The sequence below is a fragment of the Colletotrichum destructivum genome, chromosome 7 (assembly GCF_034447905.1).
Source record: "Colletotrichum destructivum chromosome 7, complete sequence".
In the NCBI taxonomy this organism is placed as follows: Eukaryota; Fungi; Ascomycota; class Sordariomycetes; order Glomerellales; family Glomerellaceae; genus Colletotrichum; species Colletotrichum destructivum.
In genome coordinates this window covers 3,223,073-3,244,451 of record NC_085902.1, presented here as the reverse complement: position 1 = coordinate 3,244,451, position 21,379 = coordinate 3,223,073, and the positions used below count along the sequence as shown (strand labels likewise).

The 21,379-nt window shown below is 56.9% G+C and overlaps 9 protein-coding genes across 9 annotated transcripts; 5 read left to right on the top strand and 4 right to left on the bottom strand.

The window, feature by feature from the left end:
* The first annotated feature begins 267 nt into the window (after positions 1-267).
* On the top strand, positions 268-4,606 carry CDEST_11532 (Putative AMP-dependent synthetase/ligase domain, short-chain dehydrogenase/reductase SDR, ANL). Its single transcript, XM_062927688.1, has one exon. The coding sequence runs from the start codon at positions 651-653 to the stop codon at positions 4,488-4,490; it is 3,840 nt and encodes a 1,279-aa protein (XP_062783739.1). The 5' UTR covers positions 268-650; the 3' UTR covers positions 4,491-4,606.
* A 752-nt stretch (positions 4,607-5,358) lies between these two features.
* CDEST_11531 (Putative tRNA-guanine(15) transglycosylase, queuine tRNA-ribosyltransferase accessory subunit QTRTD1) lies at positions 5,359-7,794 on the top strand. Its single transcript, XM_062927687.1, has 2 exons — positions 5,359-5,804; positions 5,898-7,794. The coding sequence occupies exons 1-2, from the start codon at positions 5,558-5,560 to the stop codon at positions 7,136-7,138; spliced, it is 1,488 nt and encodes a 495-aa protein (XP_062783738.1). The 5' UTR covers positions 5,359-5,557; the 3' UTR covers positions 7,139-7,794.
* A 243-nt stretch (positions 7,795-8,037) lies between these two features.
* On the bottom strand, positions 8,038-8,700 carry CDEST_11530 (Putative NADH dehydrogenase [ubiquinone] 1 alpha subcomplex subunit 12; the record flags this gene model as incomplete). The annotated part of the gene is made up of 5 exons (XM_062927686.1): positions 8,038-8,089; positions 8,152-8,353; positions 8,431-8,515; positions 8,573-8,593; positions 8,635-8,700. 5 exons carry the CDS (start codon positions 8,698-8,700, stop codon positions 8,038-8,040), a joined length of 426 nt encoding a protein of 141 aa, XP_062783737.1.
* A 190-nt stretch (positions 8,701-8,890) lies between these two features.
* Positions 8,891-10,865, top strand: CDEST_11529 (Putative phospholipase D/Transphosphatidylase, CDP-alcohol phosphatidyltransferase class-II family). Its single transcript, XM_062927685.1, has 4 exons — positions 8,891-9,273; positions 9,335-9,406; positions 9,474-9,754; positions 9,803-10,865. Exons 1-4 carry the CDS (start codon positions 9,013-9,015, stop codon positions 10,764-10,766), a joined length of 1,578 nt encoding a protein of 525 aa, XP_062783736.1. The 5' UTR covers positions 8,891-9,012; the 3' UTR covers positions 10,767-10,865.
* Positions 10,866-11,304: 439 nt separating this feature from the next.
* CDEST_11528 (uncharacterized protein) lies at positions 11,305-11,989 on the top strand. Its single transcript, XM_062927684.1, has 2 exons — positions 11,305-11,526; positions 11,715-11,989. The coding sequence occupies exons 1-2, from the start codon at positions 11,493-11,495 to the stop codon at positions 11,942-11,944; spliced, it is 264 nt and encodes an 87-aa protein (XP_062783735.1). The 5' UTR covers positions 11,305-11,492; the 3' UTR covers positions 11,945-11,989.
* A 1-nt stretch (position 11,990) lies between these two features.
* CDEST_11527 (Putative nagB/RpiA transferase, initiation factor 2B-like protein) lies at positions 11,991-14,494 on the bottom strand. Its single transcript, XM_062927683.1, has 2 exons — positions 13,741-14,494; positions 11,991-13,683 (listed from the first exon to the last, which is right to left on the bottom strand). The coding sequence occupies exons 1-2, from the start codon at positions 14,299-14,301 to the stop codon at positions 12,853-12,855; spliced, it is 1,392 nt and encodes a 463-aa protein (XP_062783734.1). The 5' UTR covers positions 14,302-14,494; the 3' UTR covers positions 11,991-12,852.
* A 494-nt stretch (positions 14,495-14,988) lies between these two features.
* On the bottom strand, positions 14,989-16,219 carry CDEST_11526 (Putative translation initiation factor 3). The gene has a single exon (XM_062927682.1). It carries the CDS (start codon positions 16,058-16,060, stop codon positions 15,227-15,229), a length of 834 nt encoding a protein of 277 aa, XP_062783733.1. The 5' UTR covers positions 16,061-16,219; the 3' UTR covers positions 14,989-15,226.
* Positions 16,220-16,325: 106 nt separating this feature from the next.
* On the bottom strand, positions 16,326-20,101 carry CDEST_11524 (Putative vacuolar protein). Its single transcript, XM_062927680.1, has 9 exons — positions 19,689-20,101; positions 19,547-19,632; positions 19,365-19,485; positions 19,143-19,256; positions 18,842-19,087; positions 18,032-18,781; positions 17,247-17,983; positions 16,913-17,195; positions 16,326-16,851 (listed from the first exon to the last, which is right to left on the bottom strand). Exons 1-7 carry the CDS (start codon positions 19,714-19,716, stop codon positions 17,652-17,654), a joined length of 1,677 nt encoding a protein of 558 aa, XP_062783731.1. The 5' UTR covers positions 19,717-20,101; the 3' UTR covers positions 16,326-16,851; positions 16,913-17,195; positions 17,247-17,651.
* CDEST_11525 (Putative peptidase S26A, signal peptidase I, lexA/Signal peptidase-like superfamily) lies at positions 16,529-17,090 on the top strand. The gene is made up of 2 exons (XM_062927681.1): positions 16,529-16,851; positions 16,913-17,090. Exons 1-2 carry the CDS (start codon positions 16,540-16,542, stop codon positions 17,087-17,089), a joined length of 489 nt encoding a protein of 162 aa, XP_062783732.1. The 5' UTR covers positions 16,529-16,539; the 3' UTR covers position 17,090.
* Positions 20,102-21,379: the final 1,278 nt, after the last annotated feature.

Below are 21,379 nucleotides of genomic sequence, written 5' to 3'. Positions count from 1 at the left end.
ACTGAGTTAGGACGGCTTCTATCGCCTTCTTTCGACCCATCTAAACTATCGGTCAACTTGGCAACCATGTACCTCATTGGCCGTGTCCTCCCGATAGTGGGTGCCATGGATTGGCCTGGGCTACCCCGTACCGATGGTTGATCGCTTCGTGACGGCTGTCGGTGCGGTGCTGCATGTGCTACGCTACCTTCGTCGGCGGTCCAACTTGTTGAGGGAATTCTAACCGGTAGGAGACTGTGAAGCCACGCAAGGTACACACACATTTGCCTTCCCGCCCTGTTGGTTGTGTCGTTTCCTCGTCACTCCTTGCCTCAACTGCTTTTAACTAGCCAGTTGGAAGAGCTTCTGACAACCTTCTGTCTCGTGACCTCTTTCCTTCGCCGATTTAAAGCTGCCGCTGCCCTGTTTACTTTTATCCCAAAAGACAAGAGGTTGCCTCGAAGTGAACAACAATTCTTTCTTGTCCAGACTTCACTGTCCTGGGACTTATCACACCTCCCATTTTTTCTCATCGCGTCCCCTGGAAGTGATTGCAGTTTTATTCATTTGTTCGACTTGGTCGTCTTGTCTCTTACGATTTCACGAATTGGCCGCCATATACCCCCAACCCCCAGCCCCCACTCATCTCCTCTTATCAGACACTTGTCACGATGCCGATTCTCGACATCACCAAGGACCTCGCCGCGCTCTTCGAGCAGCAGGCAAAGGCCACACCAGATGCTCTTGCTCTTGAGGATGAGTCGCGAACTCTTACCTACGCCGAGTTGGACCAAGAGACACAGGCACTCGCCGACCGCCTACGTCGGCATTATGGAGTTGGCAGAGACAGCCTCGTCGGCGTGCTCATGAGCCGGAGTGCAGACTACGTCGTTGCTTCGTTGGCTGCTCTTCGCGCCGGCGGTGCTTTCCTGGTACTCGAGCTCGCGTATCCCTCTGGGCTTCTTCGCGATGTCATCCAGGACGCAAAGCCTACAGTGGTCATCACCCAAAACGCACACGTCAACCACATCAAGGCAGATGTACCCATTATCGTCTACGACGAGCCCAGCAAGACGACTGTCAACGGCCATGCAAACGGCGAGCTTTCTCCGTTGCCCGCTAGCGACGACCTTGATCGTCTCGCCTTCGTGTCGTACTCCTCGGGCACGACCGGCCAGCCGAAAGGCATTGCCAACCCTCACAGAGCCGCCGTGCTTTCGTACGACCTCAGATTTGGCCTCAGCGACTTGCAACCGGGTGATCGTGTAGCCTGCAATGTGTTCTTCGTCTGGGAGATGCTCCGCCCCCTTTTGCGCGGAGCGGCAGTTTTCGCTGTTCCGGACAGTGCCAGTTACGACCCCTCAGCTCTTGTCAACCTGCTCGACTCTCGACAGATCACAGACACCCTCATGACGCCCACCTTGCTGGCAACTGTCCTGTCCCGTCACCCTGATCTGAGCAAGCGCCTGCCTAAGTTGCGGTCTCTCTGGTTGAATGGCGAGGTGGTTACCACCGACCTCTGCCGCAGAGCAATCAAGGCATTGCCCGAAACTAGACTCTTGAACGTCTACAGCGCTAGCGAGACCCACGAGGTCGCCGCCGGTGACATCCGCACTTTTGTTGACTTTGAGACCCGCGTTTGCCCCGTCGGCCCACCTATGGACCCGGAGCACATCTACATCATGGATGAGAACGGTAACAGAGTCGGCAACAACGTCAGCGGAGAGCTCTACGTGGGCGGCGACCTCCTGGCGAGGGGATATCTGAACCTCCCGGAGACGACTGCTAAAGCTTTCCATCCGGATCCTTTCGTCAAGAAGGAAGGTGCCCGCATGTACCGCACCGGCGATCTTGCCCGCGTGCTTCCCTCTGGGCTTCTCGAGATCACGGGCCGAGCAGGTGGCATGATCAAGACCCGTGGCTACACCGTCCAGCCCGGTGCGGTCGAGAACGCTATTGTCAAGCACCTGGCCGTGCGTGACTGTGCCGTCTCCTCTCACGGAGAGGGCCTCGAAAGACAGCTCGTTGCCTACATCGTCCGTGACAACGAGGACAAGAGAGGCCGAGCGGACGTCGTAGTGGATGAGTCTGGGTACAGTCCCGCCGCTAGACGTGTTCTTGGAGAGCATCTCGCCCTCTACATGATCCCAACGTACTGGGTGGAGCTTGAAGAGCTTCCCACTCATGGTGTCTCTGGAAAGACCGACCTGAAGGCCTTGCCACCGCCGCCGAGCCCCAAGCTGGCCACCAACGGCGAGAAGGAACAGAACACAAAGGTTAAGCTGGAGACCGTCAAGAAACTCTGGGCCGCCGCCCTCAACATGCCGGACAGTGCCATCACCGAAGAGCACGACTTTTTCGACATCGGAGGCCACTCTCTCGTTCTGGCGGATCTGGCGAACCGTTTTACCAAGGAATTCGGATTCCCCGTCCCGCTTGCCCCTCTTGCTGGTACCCCCACCCTGCAAGGTCACCTGCAGGCTATTCGCGATGCTCGCGATGGCCATACCGCGGCCGTGCAAGCCGATCTCCCGGCCGTTCTCCGTGCCGACTCGATTCTTCCCGAAGACATTCAGTCCAACGGAACTTCCATGCGGCGTTTGAACGATGCCGGCACAGTCCTTCTGACCGGCGCGACTGGATACCTCGGAGCATTCCTTCTCAAGAACCTCGTGGAAACCACTTCGGCACACATCATCTGCCTCGTCCGGTTCACAGACCCGACGGATGATATGCGTCCTGCAGGAATGGCCAGAATTCGCAAGAACCTCATTGATCTCGGCATCTGGGATGACTCCCTGCTTGACAGGATGGAGGTTGTGCCTGGAAACCTGTCACGAGAGCACCTGGGCATTGCCTCGGATGTCTACGATGACATTGTGTCCCGTGTCGAGGTCATCATCCACGCCGCCGCCACCGTCAACCTGGTGTACCCCTATGCTGCGCTGAGAAGTCCCAACGTCGGAGGCACCAGAGAGATCCTGCGCCTGGCATCCAAGAGCGGCGCCACGCTTCACCACGTGTCCACGAACGGTGTTCTGACTCCTTCTGTGGCAGGTTGGTCCGAAGACGCCATGGTCGACATCGATGACGTCCCCGAGAAGCTGATCGACGGGTACGGTCAGACCAAGTGGGTGGCCGAGAAGCTGGTCTACGAGGCCGCTCGCCGAGGTATGCCGTGCAAGGTCTACCGGCCCGGTACGATCAGTGGCCATAGTAAGACGGGCTCGTGCAACGCCTGGGATCTCTTGAACGCCCTGATCGTCGAGTCGTTGCATCTCAAGACTGCGCCTCATGTCGACGGCTGGTTCGCCGAGATGACGCCTGTCGACTTTGTCAGCGCGGCTATCACTACATTAGCCAACCACACCGACCCCAATCAGCTCGTCTATCACCTCGGCGACCCCAACCCGGTTTCGGCCAACTACATCTTTGACAGCTTGAACGAGCTCGGGTTCCCTACCACACGTGTCCCGTGGGACGACTGGGTTGAGCTCTGGACCAAGAAGCGAGGCTTCGGCACCGCGGGCGACGTGCCTTTCACCGTCGACATTCTCCGTGGTGGTATGCCCACCGCCGAGGCTCTGCAGGCGGTCACCGTCCTCAAGGACGACGCCACGGCCTCTGCTCTGGCCCTGTACAACCTCCCCCGCCCCAAGATCGACACCAACCTGCTCGAGACTTACACTCGTCACTTCTGCGCTAGAGGCTGGCTCTCGAGACCCCCACGAAGGGCCGACGCCAACGGTGCTACGTCCCGTGTCACCAAGGGCCGCCTCGCCGGCAAGGTTGCCGTCATCACTGGCGCTTCCTCGGGCATCGGAGCGGCTGTTGCAGCCGGTCTTGCCCGGGAAGGCGCCCACATCGCCCTCGCCGCGAGACGCACGGAAGCATTGGAGACCGTCAAGGCTAAGCTTGCCGGCACCGGTGGCAAGGTCCTCATCCACAAGACGGATGTCACGAACAAGGAGGACGTCGCGTCGCTCATGCAAGCGGCGGCGGACAAGCTCGGCCCCGTCGACATCCTTGTCAGCTGCGCCGGCGTCATGTACTTCACCATGATGGCGAACAACCAGACCGAGGAGTGGGAGCGCACCGTCGACGTCAACTGCAAGGGTCTCCTGCACTGCCTGTCCAACACCGTCCCTGGCATGCTTAGCCGCGGCAAGGGCCACATCGTGGCCATCTCCTCCGACGCCGGCCGCAAGGTCTTCCCCGGCCTGGGCGTCTACTCGGCCAGCAAGTTCTTCGTGGAGGCCACGCTGCAGAGCCTGCGCCTAGAGACGGCCGGAACGGGCCTGCGTGTCACCTCGATCCAGCCCGGGAACACGGCCACGGAATTGCTGGGCATGTCGACCGACGCCGAGGCCATCAAGAAGTACGGCGAGCCCACGGGGGCCAAGGTCCTGGACCCCGAAGACGTCGCTTCCTCGATCGTGTACGCCGTGTGCCAGCCAGAGCACGTTGCCGTCAACGAGGTTCTGATTGAGCCGAGGGATGAGCCTATCTGATGATTACGACTGCATTTGGAGAGATTTATAAGTGCTTGTCACGATATCTGTAAGGGACGATGAACGTTAATTATATATGGTTATATTAGTTTAGATCTATTGAGACTTTAACGCTGTCCGTTTGCCCGCTGTCTCCATATCGCTTACTTTTGCACTTGGATTACCGTATGCAATTAGTGTGATGTTTGTTACTGGCATCCATCAGAAGCGACCCAACGGTCAAACAGCCAGCATAGCAAAGTCACTTATGCCCCAGCAACCACTTTCCCTCGGACTTTGGGTCGAGGTCAAAACTCTCATCAATATGTTGATTTGGTCTTTTTCCATTCAGGTCGAGTCTCTCACATGTCGTCCCCTTCCAAAGCCGGTCACGTCAAACCTTGGTCTTCGCCGACCGCAGCGTACGTCATCCCGCCAGCCCCTCCGAGACCGACTGACCGACAGCCGAACATGCAGAACAACGGGCAAAAAAAAGCAGCAACAGCAACCATCTCGCTGTCGATCTGCGTTGCGTTTGCCGTTGGCAGCAGCACTGGGCGTCGTCAGAGCGGCATCTATTCAAATGATTGGCCAGGGCAGCCCAGTTCCACTGCATCTGTGCTTGGTCGAACCCCCCTGTAGCACCCTTCGTCCGGATCCGCCCGGGGCTCCGCCGGAACACCGAGCCGCAGTGGCCCGCCGTCATCGGCTAGAACTTGATGGCAGGTACGTACCACTGTGTCTGTGGTATCAGACCCACCCGCTTCCATAAGGAATGGTCAAGCCACAGCTTCAAGCCTCAACGTAGGACTGCTCGATGTGGCTGGGACTGTCGCGTGTGTGGCTGACTGCCCTTTTCGTTTTACACCTGCGCTAGAACATCTCACAACCCTTGATTTGATTTGACGATACGGCGAATGCGAGCGATTGACCACCGGCAACTGACTTGGGAGAGAGAAGTGAGCTATTTCGGAATTTGCGGTCAAGTTTCAAAGATCGGGCCTAGGACCAGCAAATCGTCTGCCATTACAACCAACCACACCGGGGGTTGACTCACAGCTTGCTTGAGGGGTCAGGAATGTGTCAAGATGAATGATGCGCAAACCGTCAACGAGAGGAGGAAACCGGAAGACATGATATTCGAAATTCTGAAGAAGGCCGTCGACGGCAGCACCTCGGCGGCTCGACTGGGAAGACTGAGTCTCTCCAAGAGGAACCCCATCGAAACCCCGAACTACATCGCCGTGGCATCGAGGGGCGTCGTTCCTCACGTCACACCCGACAACCTCAAAAAACATGTTTCTGTCGGTGCAGCATATATGGCGCTTGAGGACTGTTGGTTGGCCCAAGACCCTTTGACTCTCATTTCCACCTTCCCTTTTTTCTTTGACACGAGAGATTATTCATGAAAACTGACTGGAAGCCCAGTCATCGAGAAGAAGAACCCTTCGGCGCTCTCAATACCTTCGCCTGACAAAAAGCCTCTTCACACCTTTACGTGCCTGCCCGAGACGATAGTCACGGTTCTCGCTCCCAGACGATGCCCGGCGATTAAGACTCCTGTGGGCAACGGCGCAAAGTCCATGGCCATCTTCACATCCACCGGCTTCCGGAACCTTACAGTGGACGAGTACTCGGACGCCGTCGAGACGCTTAAGCCCGACATCGCCATCAGCCCGGCAGATCTTTTCCACACGAGCACGATGCCGGTCCCGAAGAAGCTCGTACGCATGGCTGGGCGAACCGAGGACTGGACTGATGCGTTTCTGACGCCCAAGAGGCGGGAAGCTCTGAAGGAGTCCGGGGTCTCTGTGTTTGCGCCCGTCTTGGCGGTGCCGTATCCCATTCAGTGGGAGCATCTCCGTAACTTGGCCGACGACATTGTCGACTCCGTTTCAGGACTGGCCGTCTACGATGTAGACCTGATGCCCGACATCGTGGACAATCACGAACCACTGGTCTCGCTGCCCCGTCTCTCTCTCCACATTCCCGCCACACCCCAAGAAATCCTCCGCCAAATCTCTTTGGGTATCGACCTCTGCACAATACCCTTCCTCAACGCCATCTCCGACGCCGGCGTGGCGCTGTCCTTCACCTTCCCGCCACCCGCCGACATCCACCAGAGCAAGGCCACCCTACCGCTCGGCGAGGACATGTGGTCGCCCGAGAACGAGGCCTCCCTCGAACCCCTCGTCCGGGGCTGCCCTTGCTACGCCTGCACGACGCACCATCGCGCGTTCTTACACCACCTACTCAACGCCAAGGAGATGCTCGGCTGGACGCTCCTCCAGATTCACAACCACCAGGTCATGACCGACTTCTTCGCGGGCGTCCGGGCTGCCCTGGCGCGGGACGGCGTCGACGGGTTCGAGGAGCAAGCGAGGCGTTTCGCCGCGGCGTACGAGGCGGAGCTGCCGCAGGGTACGGGAACGAGGCCGAGGGCGAGGGGTTACCACTTCAAGCCGGACCCGAATCCTAGTAGGATCAACCCGCCGGCGTGGGAGAATTTCGCGACGGACGGGGAGCGTGCCGGTGCCGGTACTAATGGAACCGCGGCCGCTGCGGCTGCCGGGGGGACGGAGACGCCGCTCGTGCCTGATGTGGGATCTCTGAAGCTCGAGGAGAAGGGGTTCGCCGAGGTTACGCACGGAGAGGGGAAGCCCGAGTAACCCACGTTGTCGGCAATGCTATGGGGCATGCTGCAGTGGCAGAGCAACACGGGCTCTTGCCTTTACCGCCGCGAAGCCAGGGAGTCACGGATACGCCAGCCACTTTCGAAAAAATGGAATATAGCCGTCGATGCGTACGGCATAGAGTTCACTATGTCGACGTTGCTCTTCCTCAGTTCTCGTCCCTAGGTCGTTCGGCATCCCTTCCCCGCTGGTTTCGTGTGTCTGTGTCTTCTTCACTCGAAATTCACCACCATCTATATCATTCTGCTTGATTCTCGCCGACTCAGCGTGTAGCTACAAGAACCGGGTTTCACAAGCGCTCATCGGAAATGTCAGCGTAATCACCAGCGACTTGGTGACCAACATTGTGTACTATTCTCACCCTAACACCGTGTAGAGCCAAGAACGCTTGAACTGCCTTTGAAACAAACACCTGTGAATACCAAGGAATGTTACACCATCCCTTGGCGATCGCAACGCGTAATTTTTCCAAGGGGAGATGAATTTGCTCCGGCAGCATTTAAGCTATCAAGCTGGAATTAAATCTGGCTTGGCCAGTCCGTAAGAAGGCCTCTTTGTATAGGAAGAACGTCGAAAAGGACCGGAATGACGAAGATGATGAGCTGCAGAATACTGGATTCCCAGGAATTCACAAGCAAACATCCGCCACCAGCCCAGAGCGACTCCCCCATCATGTCGAAGCCGCATTCTTTACCCTCGCGTTAGAACGACAGCCCTCCTCAGCTGCTAGTTGATGAACAATTTCACCCATTAGAGTTCACCTTGGTACAGACTCATATCGGAACGTCAAAGGAATATTTCGTCACAAAGAAAAGCCCCCTGGAATTGCGTCGAGCGACCTTGGTTATGTACATTCATCACATCCCTCCCGACGCTCATTGCCTCTCGACGGCCTTGGGCTCCCAAGCGCGAATCTTTGACTTCGTCCTGCAGCACCAGTTGTCAGCATCACTCGCGAGTTTCCCCTCCCACGGCCCGTCCGAACTTACGTGCTGTATGGCTTGTAGGCGCCTGGTGTCGCAGTGAAGTTGGGGAGAACATGCGGGACCTCCCACTTCCGGGTCTTGGTCTGAAGAAGGGCGTCCTCGGTAGGCGCCTTGTCGACCATGTAGGCCAACCACGCGTGCCAGCCAGGCTCGACCTGAGCCGAGTCGTAGTCGTGCTTCTTAAAGTCCACCCATCGCGTACGCACTGTCGGTTCCTCTCGTTAGCCTTCCTCTCCTCTCTTTCTCCATCCACAGATCGTCCTAGGGGTTGGTGTTCCATACGGGGGAGTTCTTCGTTGTTCTCGTAAAACTTGTTGCCAGCCTTGTCCTCGCCTATGAGACGACCGTGCTTGGTGTCGCCGATGTACTATTCTCGATTGTTAGAGGGGCAATGGCGATCGGGGGGTGCTCGGGGGCCATGTACCAGCATCTGGCGGAAGTATTCCTGCGAGCGAAAGTTAGCGACGGGAACGACAGCAGTGGGACAAAGTAGTTACGTGCCTTGATGCCAATCTTGCGCAGGTTGTTGAACGTTCTCGCGGGGGTCGACATGGTGGCGGCTGGTCAATTGACCTCGAGAAGCTGTGCTATCGACGACGTAAATTGAAGACTGGACGTTTCGCTAAGGTTGAACGGCGAAGGTACCGGGGGTGGAGCTTTGGATTACATAACCTTCAAGGCGATTGGGCTTTGGACTCCCTTGCGCTCCCGGCAAAACCCGCCGCCAATGACGGAGCTTCATGCACATACCCTTGTCTCTCGTCTCGAAGCTCTTTGCTCTCTTTCTCACTCTGCTCTTTGGATGAACTTTTGAGCATTTAGGAAAAGCGCAAATCCTCAATCTTTTGGTTATTCCAACGCGACATGATTGTGCGCGGCGTTTCCCGGTGCTCCACGAAGCTCCGAATCCCCTTCGCCAAAACGAATGCCACGCGCGCCCGACCGCAATGCCGACGATTCGCGATGCCTTCTGCCGGTACCCCAACGGCCTCGAGTTCTGGTAGCGCTGCCGGCATGCTTGCGCCCTTCGCGACCGAGCTCGACAAGATTGCGCCGTCCTTCAGCATCAATGGGTCGCAAATTCGGATCATCCGGACGCCGGCCGATTTTTACGAGACACTAAAGGTGTGCGCCGCTCGCAAGGGCAAGGGCAATGGGCTCGAGGATAGGACTAACACAGGCGTAGGAGCGGATACGGAACGCGAAAAGCAGGATATTTCTGTCTACACTTTACATCGGAAAGACGGAGAAGGAGCTGGTACGTTGCGAGATGTACGAGTCTGTGGGAACAGTGGAAACCAGTGGTTAATGCCCTCCACCTCCAGATCACGACTTTACACGAAGCTTTACGGAACAACCCCAACCTGAAGCTCAGCATTCTTACCGACGCCCTGCGCGGTACCCGCGAGGAGCCGAACCCATCTTGCGCATCCCTTCTTGCACCCCTCGTGTCCGAGTTTGGCGCCGACAGAGTCGAGATTAGAATGTACCACACACCCAACCTGACCGGCGTGAGAAAGAAGTATATTCCTAAGCGAATCAACGAGGGATGGGGCCTGCAGCACATGAAGCTTTACGGCGTGGATGATGAGATCATCCTGTCTGGGTACGGTCCCGAAGCACCATGATGGAATTGCGACTAACGGCAGCTCAGGGCAAACCTCTCCTCCGACTATTTCACAAATCGGCAAGATCGCTACCACCTCTTCTCCTCCAAGGAGGTAACGGACTATTTCTGGAACATCCACAATGGAGTGTCTTCCTTCAGCTTCCTCGTCGAGCCATCAAAAGAGCCCGCTGGATTCACCTTGACCTGGCCCAAGTCCAATCCCGCACCGTCACCCCTGAAAGAGCCGAAGCAGTTCATCGGCACCACCACGCCGACCCTGGACGCTCTGATCTCACCCAAGCAAACCATCTCGGCAGATGCAGGCAAAGACACCAAGGTGTATATGCTGGCCCAGCTGTCCCAGCTCATGAAGCCGAATACCTCGACGGAGCTCCCTGCCATTACCCACGTGCTATCGACGCTCGGCAAGCCCGAATACAATGGCTCATCGTGGACTTTCACCGCAGGATACTTCAATCCCGCACCTTCACTAACCAAACTGCTCCTCTCGACTGCGTCGCAAAACAACGTCGTTATCACCGCTTCGCAGCAGGCAAACGGGTTTTACCAGTCTCCTGGCGTATCTGGACTCTTGCCCGGCGCCTACACGCTCCTCGCGCGCCGTTTCGTCCGCGCCGTGCACGAGCGCAAGCTCGACGATTCCATCGTGCTCAAGGAGTGGCGCAAGGGGACCGTCGGCGAGCCCGACGGCTGGACCTACCACGCCAAGGGTCTCTGGATCACATTGCCGGGCGAGCGGAATCCCTCGATCAGCGTCGTGGGGAGCTCCAACTACACGAAGCGCAGCTACACCCACGACCTCGAGGCCGGCGCCATGATCTTAACCAAAGACGAGGACCTCAAGAGGCGTCTGGGCGAGGAGCAGACCTGGCTCCAGGACCACGCCGAGCGCGTCACTCGCGAGGATTTCTCGAAAAACGAGAGACGGGTTGGCCTCCAGGTGAGGATAGCGATGTGGATTGCGCAGGCAGTGGGCGGTGCTTTATAAGATGTTTACTATATATATACTATAGACGATGGCTGCTGGAGCGCTTGGACGCGCCCACGCCCAGCCTGTGTACAATGTGGATAATAATGATACCCGTGACGTTGGCAAACATACCTACTATTGATGATGTGATAACAACCATTTCCCCTTTGGTTAGCCGGGGTTTAGCACGTTGGTTGCTTTGCAACACAAAAACCCAACCAAGATACTAACCAGGCGGACCATCGGAACTGCAGTTATCACCTACGACAGACCGCATTAGGAGAACAGTGTGTCTCCCCTGCGATTATACAACAACTAAATGCAAACTCTCCTGCCAAATTTGGTATAAGACATTCCAACGATCTAGTATTCTAGTGTCCAGTGGCTCTGCGACAGCGCTGTCGTGCTCCAGGTGGGGGGGACTGACAGCGCTGCAATCCATCTGGCAGCACCCAGCGCCAACAGGAGGACCTGCGCCACCGAATCGGAAAAACCGGATTTGCAATTATTCCGTCTCAAGTCCCGGCGACCCGGGCGGGTACGCGGACCACCACACACCTGCAACCCCGGGGATGAGAGAGATCGAGAGACACTACGGGACAAGCTTCGACATCATCCACGATCGAAATCCCCGCGAAACGACGGAAGCGGCCGCCCCATTCCCTCCCGACAGTGGTCAATTGACTTACACGTTCTCGACACCACCTCGATAAGAAATATCACCTTCCCTTTCCACCCTCGAAAATGGTCGGCAGGATCCTCTTCTGGAGCGGCTTCGGTACGTGATACCTCCTTCCCCCTGCCAATCCATCCCCCATCTCAGCCTCGCATCGTCACATACACGCCGGCCACCAGGAGCCATCGGGCTCTTTGGCTCCGGGCCCTTGGGCTTCCTGTATGATTCGAAGAAAAAAAGAAGAAGAGGGCTGTGGCTTACGAAGGAATCTCGTGTTCCCCCCCAAACAGGCTTCGCCGTCCGCTTCTGGCAAATGGGCATCGAGATGCGCCCCTTCTTCAACAAGGAGTCCCTCTGGGCCTACCCAGCCTACATGCTCGGCGGCGGCAGCTTCGGCTACTGGCTGCAGGGCGTCGACGAGAGGCAGTCGGCCATCCTCAACGAGCGCAAGTCGGTTCTGCTCCAGAAGCGCGCGAGGGCGGCGGCGCGCAAGGAGGACGAGGAGGCCGCCAAGGCATAGACGCGAAAAAGGATCGGGATCGTTCTTCCTTCGCCCGCCCGACTTGCGAACCGAAGTGGAAGCCGGAGAGGATATACACATACACAAAAGAGAAAAACGAACGGCCTAGCTTTGAAGAGGAAGCTTGAGCGAGAGGGAGGGGAGGAGGAGGGCGACGAAGACGACGACGACGACGACGACGTGTGTGTGGTGTGTGGGAATCGGATATTCCTAGGCCAGGTCGTCCCGTGAGGGAAAGAAGGACAAAAGGAAAAGATCACGCCGCACAGCGCCTTCGAGGGGAGGAGGGCTGTTCAAGGGGAATCGCCAATCGGGAACACCCCACCGCGAGGCGCGAGGGAGCAGATTCCCCCAATGTACAAATTGCGTTTGCGAGGAGATTTAGATGGGTTCAATTGACGACGTGAAAGCTATCAACTCCCTTGGTGATTGACTTGTCAGGACGGGCATGAAGGATACGATGCCCTTCTCATGATGCAACGCCTGCTGGGCCAAGCACAGCAGTATACGCACCCGGCGGATAGGATACATACATTGGCGGTGTCGACGATGGATGACTTTAAGAGTAGCGGACAGCTGAAAAGGGTACGTCCGGCGCAAGCGCAACCTGCGTTTGAGCGTTTGCCGCCGCCGCCAGAAACAAAAACCATAGACGTGGGTGTGATGAATTCGTCAAGAGCCAGTCTATGATGCAACTCTCTCTCTCTCTCTCTCTCTCTCTCTCTCTCTCTCTCTCTCCCTGAGCCAGTGTGAACTTGGTATCTATCTAGAGCTCAAGGGGAACGACAAAGTCTTTATCGCCAATGCCCCAGATCCTCCAAGAGGCAAACGACATCATGCGCTCCCTCCCATCCCGAATATCATGCTCTAGTTTTGTCATGCCCTCGCACCACCTTCCAGCCGCCCGGTTACAACTCCTCCAACTTCCTGAGAATCGCCGGCACGGACACAGGCGATGTGATGCCCAGCTCCGTGATCACGACCGAGATGTGACGGTCGCGCGTGGTGTCGAACAGCAGCCGGAACCCTTCCTCGGTGTTCTGCTCCGGGTCGATTTCGTTATACGTCAGCGAGTCCATAGCGACCCTCTCAGTAAAGTTGATGGTCTCGCTGAGGGCTACGACGCGAACACCCTGGTCCGCCGCCGCGATGGCGATGTCGCTCGTGCCGGCACGGGCGTACATGGCGCCGTTGCTGAACATGGCCTCGGCACCGACCAGCACGCGCGATGTCTCGCGGAGGTGGTCGCGCATAGCGCTCAGGTCCGGGCAGTAGGCGACCTCGAGGCCGCCATCACGGCCCGGCAGATCGCGCAGACGCTTGGCAAGGTCGCGGCCCGTGTTCTCGAACGGGTCGTCGACGACGACTACGGAGAAGCGCTTGCCGTCGGCGCGGGCCTGGCGCAGGGCCCGCTCGACGAGCGGGTGGTAGGCGTAGGTCAGCACGACCTCGCCGTCCTCGATGCTGTCGGCGGCGGTCTTGACGATGACGAAGTCGGCGAGGGTGATGCGCTCGCGAATGAAGTTGTCGACGGACTCGCTCAGGAGCTTCTTGGCCTCGAAGTCGGGCAGGTCGATGTCGATCTTGCTGACCTGAAGCTTGAGCCAGCGGACGGCGTTACCCATGGAGAAGCACATGGGCCGGCACGCCGAAAGATACTCGATCTGCGGGTTCAGGACGTGTGATGTGAAGTGGCGCGAGAAAGTGTTGCCCGGGGGCGTCGTGTAGGAATCGATCACCTAGTCGTCATGTCAGAATCATGTTCGTTTACTGGGTACGTCGGCAACGAGACTGACCTTCTTGAACGCCAACAGAGTCGCCTCCAATCTCGTGGTGCTGTCGTTGATCGCAAACGCACCCATCTGCTGACCCAACACCAAAACAGCCGGGTGGACATCCTTATCGGCTTCCGTCATGTGTAACCTCTTAGCGATAGACAGGTGACTGAAGCACTCGGGGACCTTGGGCTTGTTGTCCTTAGGAGCAGCGAGCGGCACGGCCTTGGCCGCCGGACCGCCCCTTGGACCGCCAGCTTGACCAGATCCCTGGGGACCATCCTGTCTGGGTTTCGCCTTCCCTCCCTTGCCGTCTCCTGCTCCGCCCTGCTGGGCGCTTCCCTGGCTGGGAGGTGGTGCGGGTTGCGCCTCCTTGGCCTTTGCTCTTCTTGCTGCCTTCTCAGCCTTTGCCTTTGCCTTCAGCTCAGCCCCAGAAAGCTTCTTCTCTCCTCCCTCAGGCGTAGCAGCTGCATCCTTCTTCTGCGCCTTTTCGTCCTTCTTCTGGGGTTGTTGGGTCTTCTTGTCGTCAGGAATGCTTGTAGCAGCCGGGGGCGGCGCAGTGTTTGGCGTTTCCGTAGCCATGATGTGTTCTGCTGGAGGAGTCCCCACGGCAATCGTGAAAAAATGATCAACCACTTTCAGTGGAGGGCGTTGTATTATGACCGAATATTCCACGGTCTGGAGCTTTCTTTACAGTGTGAATAGCAGTGAATGGAAGTAGACAGTAGTGGTTGATTGGAGTTTCTTTAATTGGGCTTGGAGAGGCTGAGAAGTTTTGGGGGGTTTGAGTCACAGGGGTTTGCGGCGGGATTGCGATGCAATGGATGCCCCGCGCTAAAAGCTCGCTAAAGCTTAACTGCATGTTGCGGGGAATGACGTCCCAACTGTGGCTGCCAATCACCGCTCAACGGCAGCGGCAAGCGACAACAGCAGCAGCAACAAACAATCAGTTCTGCTGGGAAAAGCAAACCTCATTCAGATGGCGTTGAAATCAAAGGCAGCCTTGCACTCGATGATTAGATAGACTACTTCTATCAAACAACATCAAAGCCAGTTCCCAACTTCCTGACCTTGACCGGGGGCATCTACTACTTCAAGCCTTTGAGCCCATTGATGGTATAACCACGGTAGTAGGAGAACAGAGATGCTTCTGTAAGCCACTGAATAAGCCAAATACTTCCCATATGTAGAAGCTATTGAAGCTACACGCATAAGGAGTAACCCAATGCAACCCGCCAACCCCATGCGGGGACATTGCTATTTTGCTGCAATCTAAAACCTGGTTCAGCGCGAGAAGAGTAGACATTTCTTACAGCAAAGCCTTGTACAGATCTTGACTTTAGATCACGTAGTATGCAAGTCTACTATACAACTTATTCAGGATATCTCTAGTATACAGACCAAGTCTACCAAATGGAGGCCTTGATACGTTTTGTCTCCGCAAATCCTTCAGGCTTTCCCCCCGGTGCCAGGCTGAGCACAGCTCGACTGACCATGGACTCGACGATCAGTTCGCCGAGGAACCCTCGGACGTGGCAACCGCCGGGGCCTTCGCCGCCGCCGGCGCGTCCAGATGAAGCTTGAAGACCTTGAGGGGCTCCCCCTCAGACTCCTTCCACTCCTTGGCGCCCCCGACTTCGGCGACGGCATCCCTCACCGCCTGCACGAGCGCCTCCGCCTCATCCCGCGTCGCTCTCCTGCTGCCCTTCTTTTTCGCAAAGAGCACCTCGACCTTGTAGCCCTTTTCCAGGAACCCCTTCATCTGCTTCATGCGGTGGCCGAGGTCGTGTGGCGCGATGGCCCAGTTGAGCTCCAGCACCTTGAAACGCGCCAGCTTGCGCGCCGTCTCCTTCCTGGCCTTCTCCTGCACCTTCTCGCGCTCCTTTTCGACACGCTTGTCGACAACGCGGCAAATGGCGAACCGCGGCTGGTCCGGCGCCGGGTTCGGCCCCGGACGCGAGACCATCCGCAGAGACTGCGTCTCCGGGTCGAGCGACTGGAGCACTCGGCGGGTCTCGTGCGGTCCCGTGAGCTTGTTGTTCTCGTCGACGACCAGGACCTGACGGTCGCGGATCATCATGTCGGCAGGGAGCTGTCCCGGCTTGGCGGCGGCGCTGGGTTTGGATGCCGTCGAATTATTCGGCTTTCGGGATCGGGGGATGAGGGAGGCGTAACGGGCGAAAGATTGCGCGGGGGAAGACGAGGCTGGCGGTAGTGTTCTAGTGGCAGGGAAGGAGAGAGCGCTTCTTCGAGACAACACTTCCGCCTTTTCAAAGGGCGAGACGAAGACCCTATACAGGGCCGTTCTGCTGTTGTTGTACAGGCATCGTGTGACCCTCATGGTGGATGATGACGATGCAACTTGCGACAGGTGTGTTTCAGTGCTTCGTTCAAATCGCAGGTCGGTCTATATCGTTGTCGTTAATCAAGTGTTTGCCCTTCTGGAAGACAGTGTGGTTGTAGTTGATTGTCTTGGTAAGATAGGTAAGTTGCAGAAAATTGAGGAGCAGAGACAAGCAAGCAAGCAAGCAAGCAAGCAATCTCAAGCAGGGAACACTTGTGGGACCCGGGACGTCAGCTCTCCTACCAATCAGGTCGTGCAATGCGACGAGCTTTCGGTCCAAGCTCTTGGGTTACCCAGCGGGAACCTCACACGGGGCCGGATCCACACGTCACATTCACCCGCCATCCCGTTCCTCACAGTCACTCACTCGCCTTATGAACGGAGCCCTTCCGAACAAAAAGGTTCCCCAGCAGCCTACCTGACTAGCCTGCTGCACGTAGCCATCCGTCATTGCGGATGCAGAAGCTCCGTCAACAATGGCGGGAAACCCCTTCCGCCTGGCCCTGAACGTGGGCAAGACCCTGGCGCTCGGCCACGTCTTCGTCGAATACGGTTACCACTCTGCGCCCGCGTCCGGCCCTTCCATGCTCCCGACTTTCGAGGTCAGTGGTGATTATCCCCTCACGGACAAACGATATCGCTACGGCCGCAATGTCAAGGTCGGCGACCTGGTCCACTACAAGATCCCCATCTTCCCAGAGTCCGACGGCATCAAGCGTGTCCTGGGCATGCCGGGCGACTATGTCTTGATTCACAGCCCCGACTCGGAGAGGCACCAGATGATCCAGGTAAGGGCCGATGACCAACACCATCTTGTGAGGTCTTTCTTGCTGAAAGTAGACGGAATAGATTCCTCAAGGGCACTGCTGGCTGGTCGGTGACAATCTCGAGGCCTCTAGAGACTCGCGGATGTTCGGGCCTGTACCGTTGGCTCTCGTTAGAGGTAAGGTGGTGGCCAAGCCATTGCCTATACCCGGATCGTGGATGAACAACGGACTCCGCGATTTCGGAGAGGGCAGGAGGTGAAGAGGACTTGTATGGCTCGGTGGCATAACAGCATGGGCCATGCACATTCCATGCAAGACGGAAAGCAACAGGCAAGACGACTTTGACCAATCACTAGCTGAATTGTCACAGATTGTGAGTTGTTTTTCTGGTCTTTTAAAGGTCTGATCCTAATTACAATGGGTAGGGGGCCAAGGGCGCCAGGTAAAGGCTCATTAAGCCTAGCAGGAGGCCGAGTGATATGAGACACGTATGACCCGACGAACGAGCCACGATGCTTGATACAAAGCAAAAAGGTCCAGGTCGTCTCTGTAAAGAGAAAACTAGCCCCGTGCCCTCAGACGGCGTCGTAATCGTCCGTCAGGAGACTGGCACGCTAAAATAAAACGCTCCTTCAAAATGCCTTCACGCCGAAATATACACTCAACGTACCGACCGAATCTCATTCTGCATGCTGATCAACGCCAAAAACACCACCAACCCAAGCCTCCAAGCCCCTTGGTCCTGCTGTAGTACCCCGGAAGGGAATTTGGTGAACAAAATAATGAAGCGAGATCCGTGTGTAGTAGCATAGCGCTCGTCCTTAGCCCTCAATGTGAGTCTTGGAGCCGCTCTGGCCGAGCAGCTCCAGGCACCGCTGTGCCAGATTCACAACCTCACCCTCGTCATCGTCTTCGAATTCGTTGTCGGGCTCGATTTGGCGGTTGGCAATCTCCTTGATCTGGTCGACAATGTCTTGCGCCTGTCCGATCAGCTGAATAAGGTTCTTGTCCTCTGACTCGAGCAGCTGGAGCAGAGTCCAGATTGCTATGTGCTGGAACGTCGCATCGCCGCTCTGGAGGAATCTTGAGAGGTACCCGTGGATGCCACCGTTGGGCTCCTTCCAATCTTGAACAAAGACCGCGTAATCGCCGACTGTGACTGCATTAGCATGGGACGTAAAAGGACCAAAGTTCCACATACCCTTCGAGGAGAGGTTGCCAAGAGCCGCAGCACTATTGCCCTGTACTTCGATGCTGGGAGAATGCGTGAGAGGGATCAAAACCTCAAAGACTCCGAGGTTCAGCAAATGGGACTTGAGCTCGTCACTAAGAGCGAGAACCGCAATCGCAGCCGTCATCTCGGATTGGACTGTGACGGGCACATCGAGCACCAGCTGCTTGCACTTCTGCACGGCGCCAGCATCTAGGACAAGGGCTTTATTGCGGTCGGAGCTGGCAGCCAGGTTCCTAAGGGTTGAGATGGCGTGGCATTGGATTTCCTCATTCTCGGTAGACCCCAGAAGGTCGACCAGCGGCTTCAGGAAACCGGCTTCGATTATAGGAGACTCATTCAAGGGGTGGATGGAGATGTTTCGTATGCATGCCACGGCGGAAAGAATCAGGGGCAAGTAGGACGACGAAAGAAGTCGAAGCAATGGGGCGAGGCCGTTTGCTCGCACGATATCCAGCTGGTACTTCTCGTCGGAGGCCAGGTTACGGAGCGCGAGCGCCGCCTGGCACTGGACCTTGGGCGACGAGGAATCCATGAGAGTAACGAGTGAGGAGACGAGTTTGGATTCGGTCTGAGCGAGCTTGCGGCGATTGTTAGCATCGACAGCAATATTGCTGAGAGCCGTCGTGCAGTAGTACTGGACATCGACGTCGGACGAGGAGAGAAGCTGGACGAGAACGGGGATGGCTCCGGCGTTAACGAGCTGCTGACGGTTCTCGTCTGCCATTCTGGGTCAGCGTCGCATCTCCCAACGGTCGCATTGTTGAACAAGAAACATACCCGAGTGTGTCATGTTGAGCAAGGCTCCCGTTGCGTTCCTCTGAACGCGCATGTCCCTCGACTTGGCCAACCTTGTTAGAGGGCCCAACGCGCCAGACCGGGCGATCTTGGCTTTGTTCTCCTCGTGTGTGGCCAGGTTCGTGATGCACCCGACTGCGTTGCACTGCACTTCGACATTTGGCGATAGCATCTGCCTGATGAGCGGCGTGAGGCCGCCGAGCTGAACAATCAAAACCTTATTCTCGGCTGACAAGTAGGGTCAGTGTGCATCCTACAATCTCGTCTGCGAGAGCAAACCTACTGTTGACCGCCAGGTTTCCTAGTGCGGCGCTAGCCGCGCGCTGGACTTCGATATCGGGACTTTGCAAGAGAAACAGGATCGGTTCAAGGGTGTCGCGGTCGACCTCGCGAACGTCTGCAGCGGATCGTCAGCAAGACCAGGTGGCGTGGGGAGAGGCTATCCGCTCGAGGCTCGTCTGCCATCGCTTGGAGGTTGCAAGCATCATCCAGAAGACCAACGTACCTCGCTCTGTGATTTCGGCAAAAGTCAGACTTGCACTTCTTTGCAAGTCGATGTTCTCGGAGAAGACGAGGGTGCTTAGAGCTCGAAGGGGTTCGCCTGAAAAGAAGTCCGTTTCACCCCGCTGAAACAGCATCAATCAGCATGCACCTTCGACGAGATGGACCATGTCAGAAGAGGCGTACATTTTCAAGATACTGGAGAAGGTCGGCGACAGCTTCCCTTTCGCTGTCGGCGAGGACCGGCTCGTAGAGCCCATCGCGGGCTCTCCCTGTACGGGCATCGTCAGCTCTGGCTCCGAAAGCGTCACAATGGAAAAGCTTGTACCTCCGCAGCAGGATTGGCAGACTCCCATGGCCGAGGTGGGCAACAAAGGCCAGTATCGAAGGTATCAAGACTCGATGTCGAGGGGGCGGATCGGAAAGCCGGGGTTTGTTTTGTTTGGACGGGATCCGCTCTTTCGCAACACGAGCGTTGTGGCAGCCCGACGACAAGAGGGATACGGAGTGCACGATGGTTTCGGCGGACCGGCAACAGTATCGGTTTTGTCGAGCGAGGTGGTGAAAGAAGCGAGATCAGTAAGCAGCCGATGGCCCCGGAGAATTATAATGTTCTTTGGTGGCCGGTAGGAGTCTCGAAAGTCGGTCGGGGAGATGGGCGACACAGTCGGTCAAGTGAGGTTTTGGGAAGAAAGGTGACGGGAGGATGCTCCAGTTGTTTCGCGGAGCACTGACGACCCAGGATCAGGTTGCAGCAACCCGCAGCTGCAATCGGAGCGGCAGCAGCAGCAGCCACTGGGAGTCTGGGACCACGCTGTGTGAGGAGGCTAGCGGGAGGTGGTAGGGAAGGTCGGGCAGGGAAGGTAGTGGGGAACCAGAGGGAACCAACTCACCGATGCGACAGGCAGAGAGAGTCAGGGAGAGAGCATCAGACAGCAGCAGCAGCAGCAGCAGCAGTACAGATACAAAACAGCAGCAGCACAGCAGCACCAGCAGCAGAGAGGCCCGTGGAGCCCAATGTGGGACTGGTGAGTTTGGTCTTGCCAACTAACCCCTTCCGGCCTAGAGGCCCTTCAAGCACCAAAAAAGAGGAGGCACATATCGAGTGTACCTGCAGCGTCGCCGGCCTTTACTCGTGACGCGACTGGCCAGCGACTTTTGCCCAGCGAGACGAAGAAAATACCTACGAATACACTGCTAAAAAGAAGGGCGGCATCATCCACCTGCCGCCTCACTCTTCACTCTGGAGCCCATACCTACCTACCTATCTACCTACCTAGGTAGATAGGTAGATAGGTAGGACACACCGACACTGGCAAAGCCGGGCCCACTCTTCCATGTTTCTCGGTTCTCCTCCCTCGGGCGACACTGCCGCGGGATCCAAGACCTCGAGCTCGAGGAGCAGCGGAAGTTGAACACAGACCACCTCTTCTCTTTTCTCTATCTTCGCATGTGGGAATGGAACCCCAAAGAGCCTCCAACAGCTTCCGTAATCTGATGCCGAGGGCGCTGCACTCGCCGCAAGCTGACTTGCCGACTTTCACGTTCTTTTCCGGAGGTTTCCCCTCCGTAAGTAACCCTTTGAACATTTTCTCCCGAGGCACAACATAACATAACCTACCTAGTAGAGAAGACCGTGATAATTGCTTGCAAAGGCATTCCAGGCAAGCCATGCTAGCAACACTGTGGCTTGAAACTCACGTGAATTCCTCCCCATACCAGCAATTCATGGCAATGCTTTTGTCTCGAAATGTTGCCCAAAGCAAGGCGCACACTGTCGCACATCATACATAATGTCTTCTTCAGTCCTCGACGCACACCGCTCGCCTTGGCGAGCTGCGTGGCCCCGGTACCTTGGACAGTAAGAAGCTTCAGACGAACATACCCGAGCTCGCCTTACCTGTACGCCTGTTCTTGACAGCTCTGATGTCCCCAAAGCTTGACTCGATAACTTGCGCCTAGCAATACAGTGCCGAGGCAAGAAGGTTCTTCAGGATCCAGTCACCAGGCGCAAGGCTA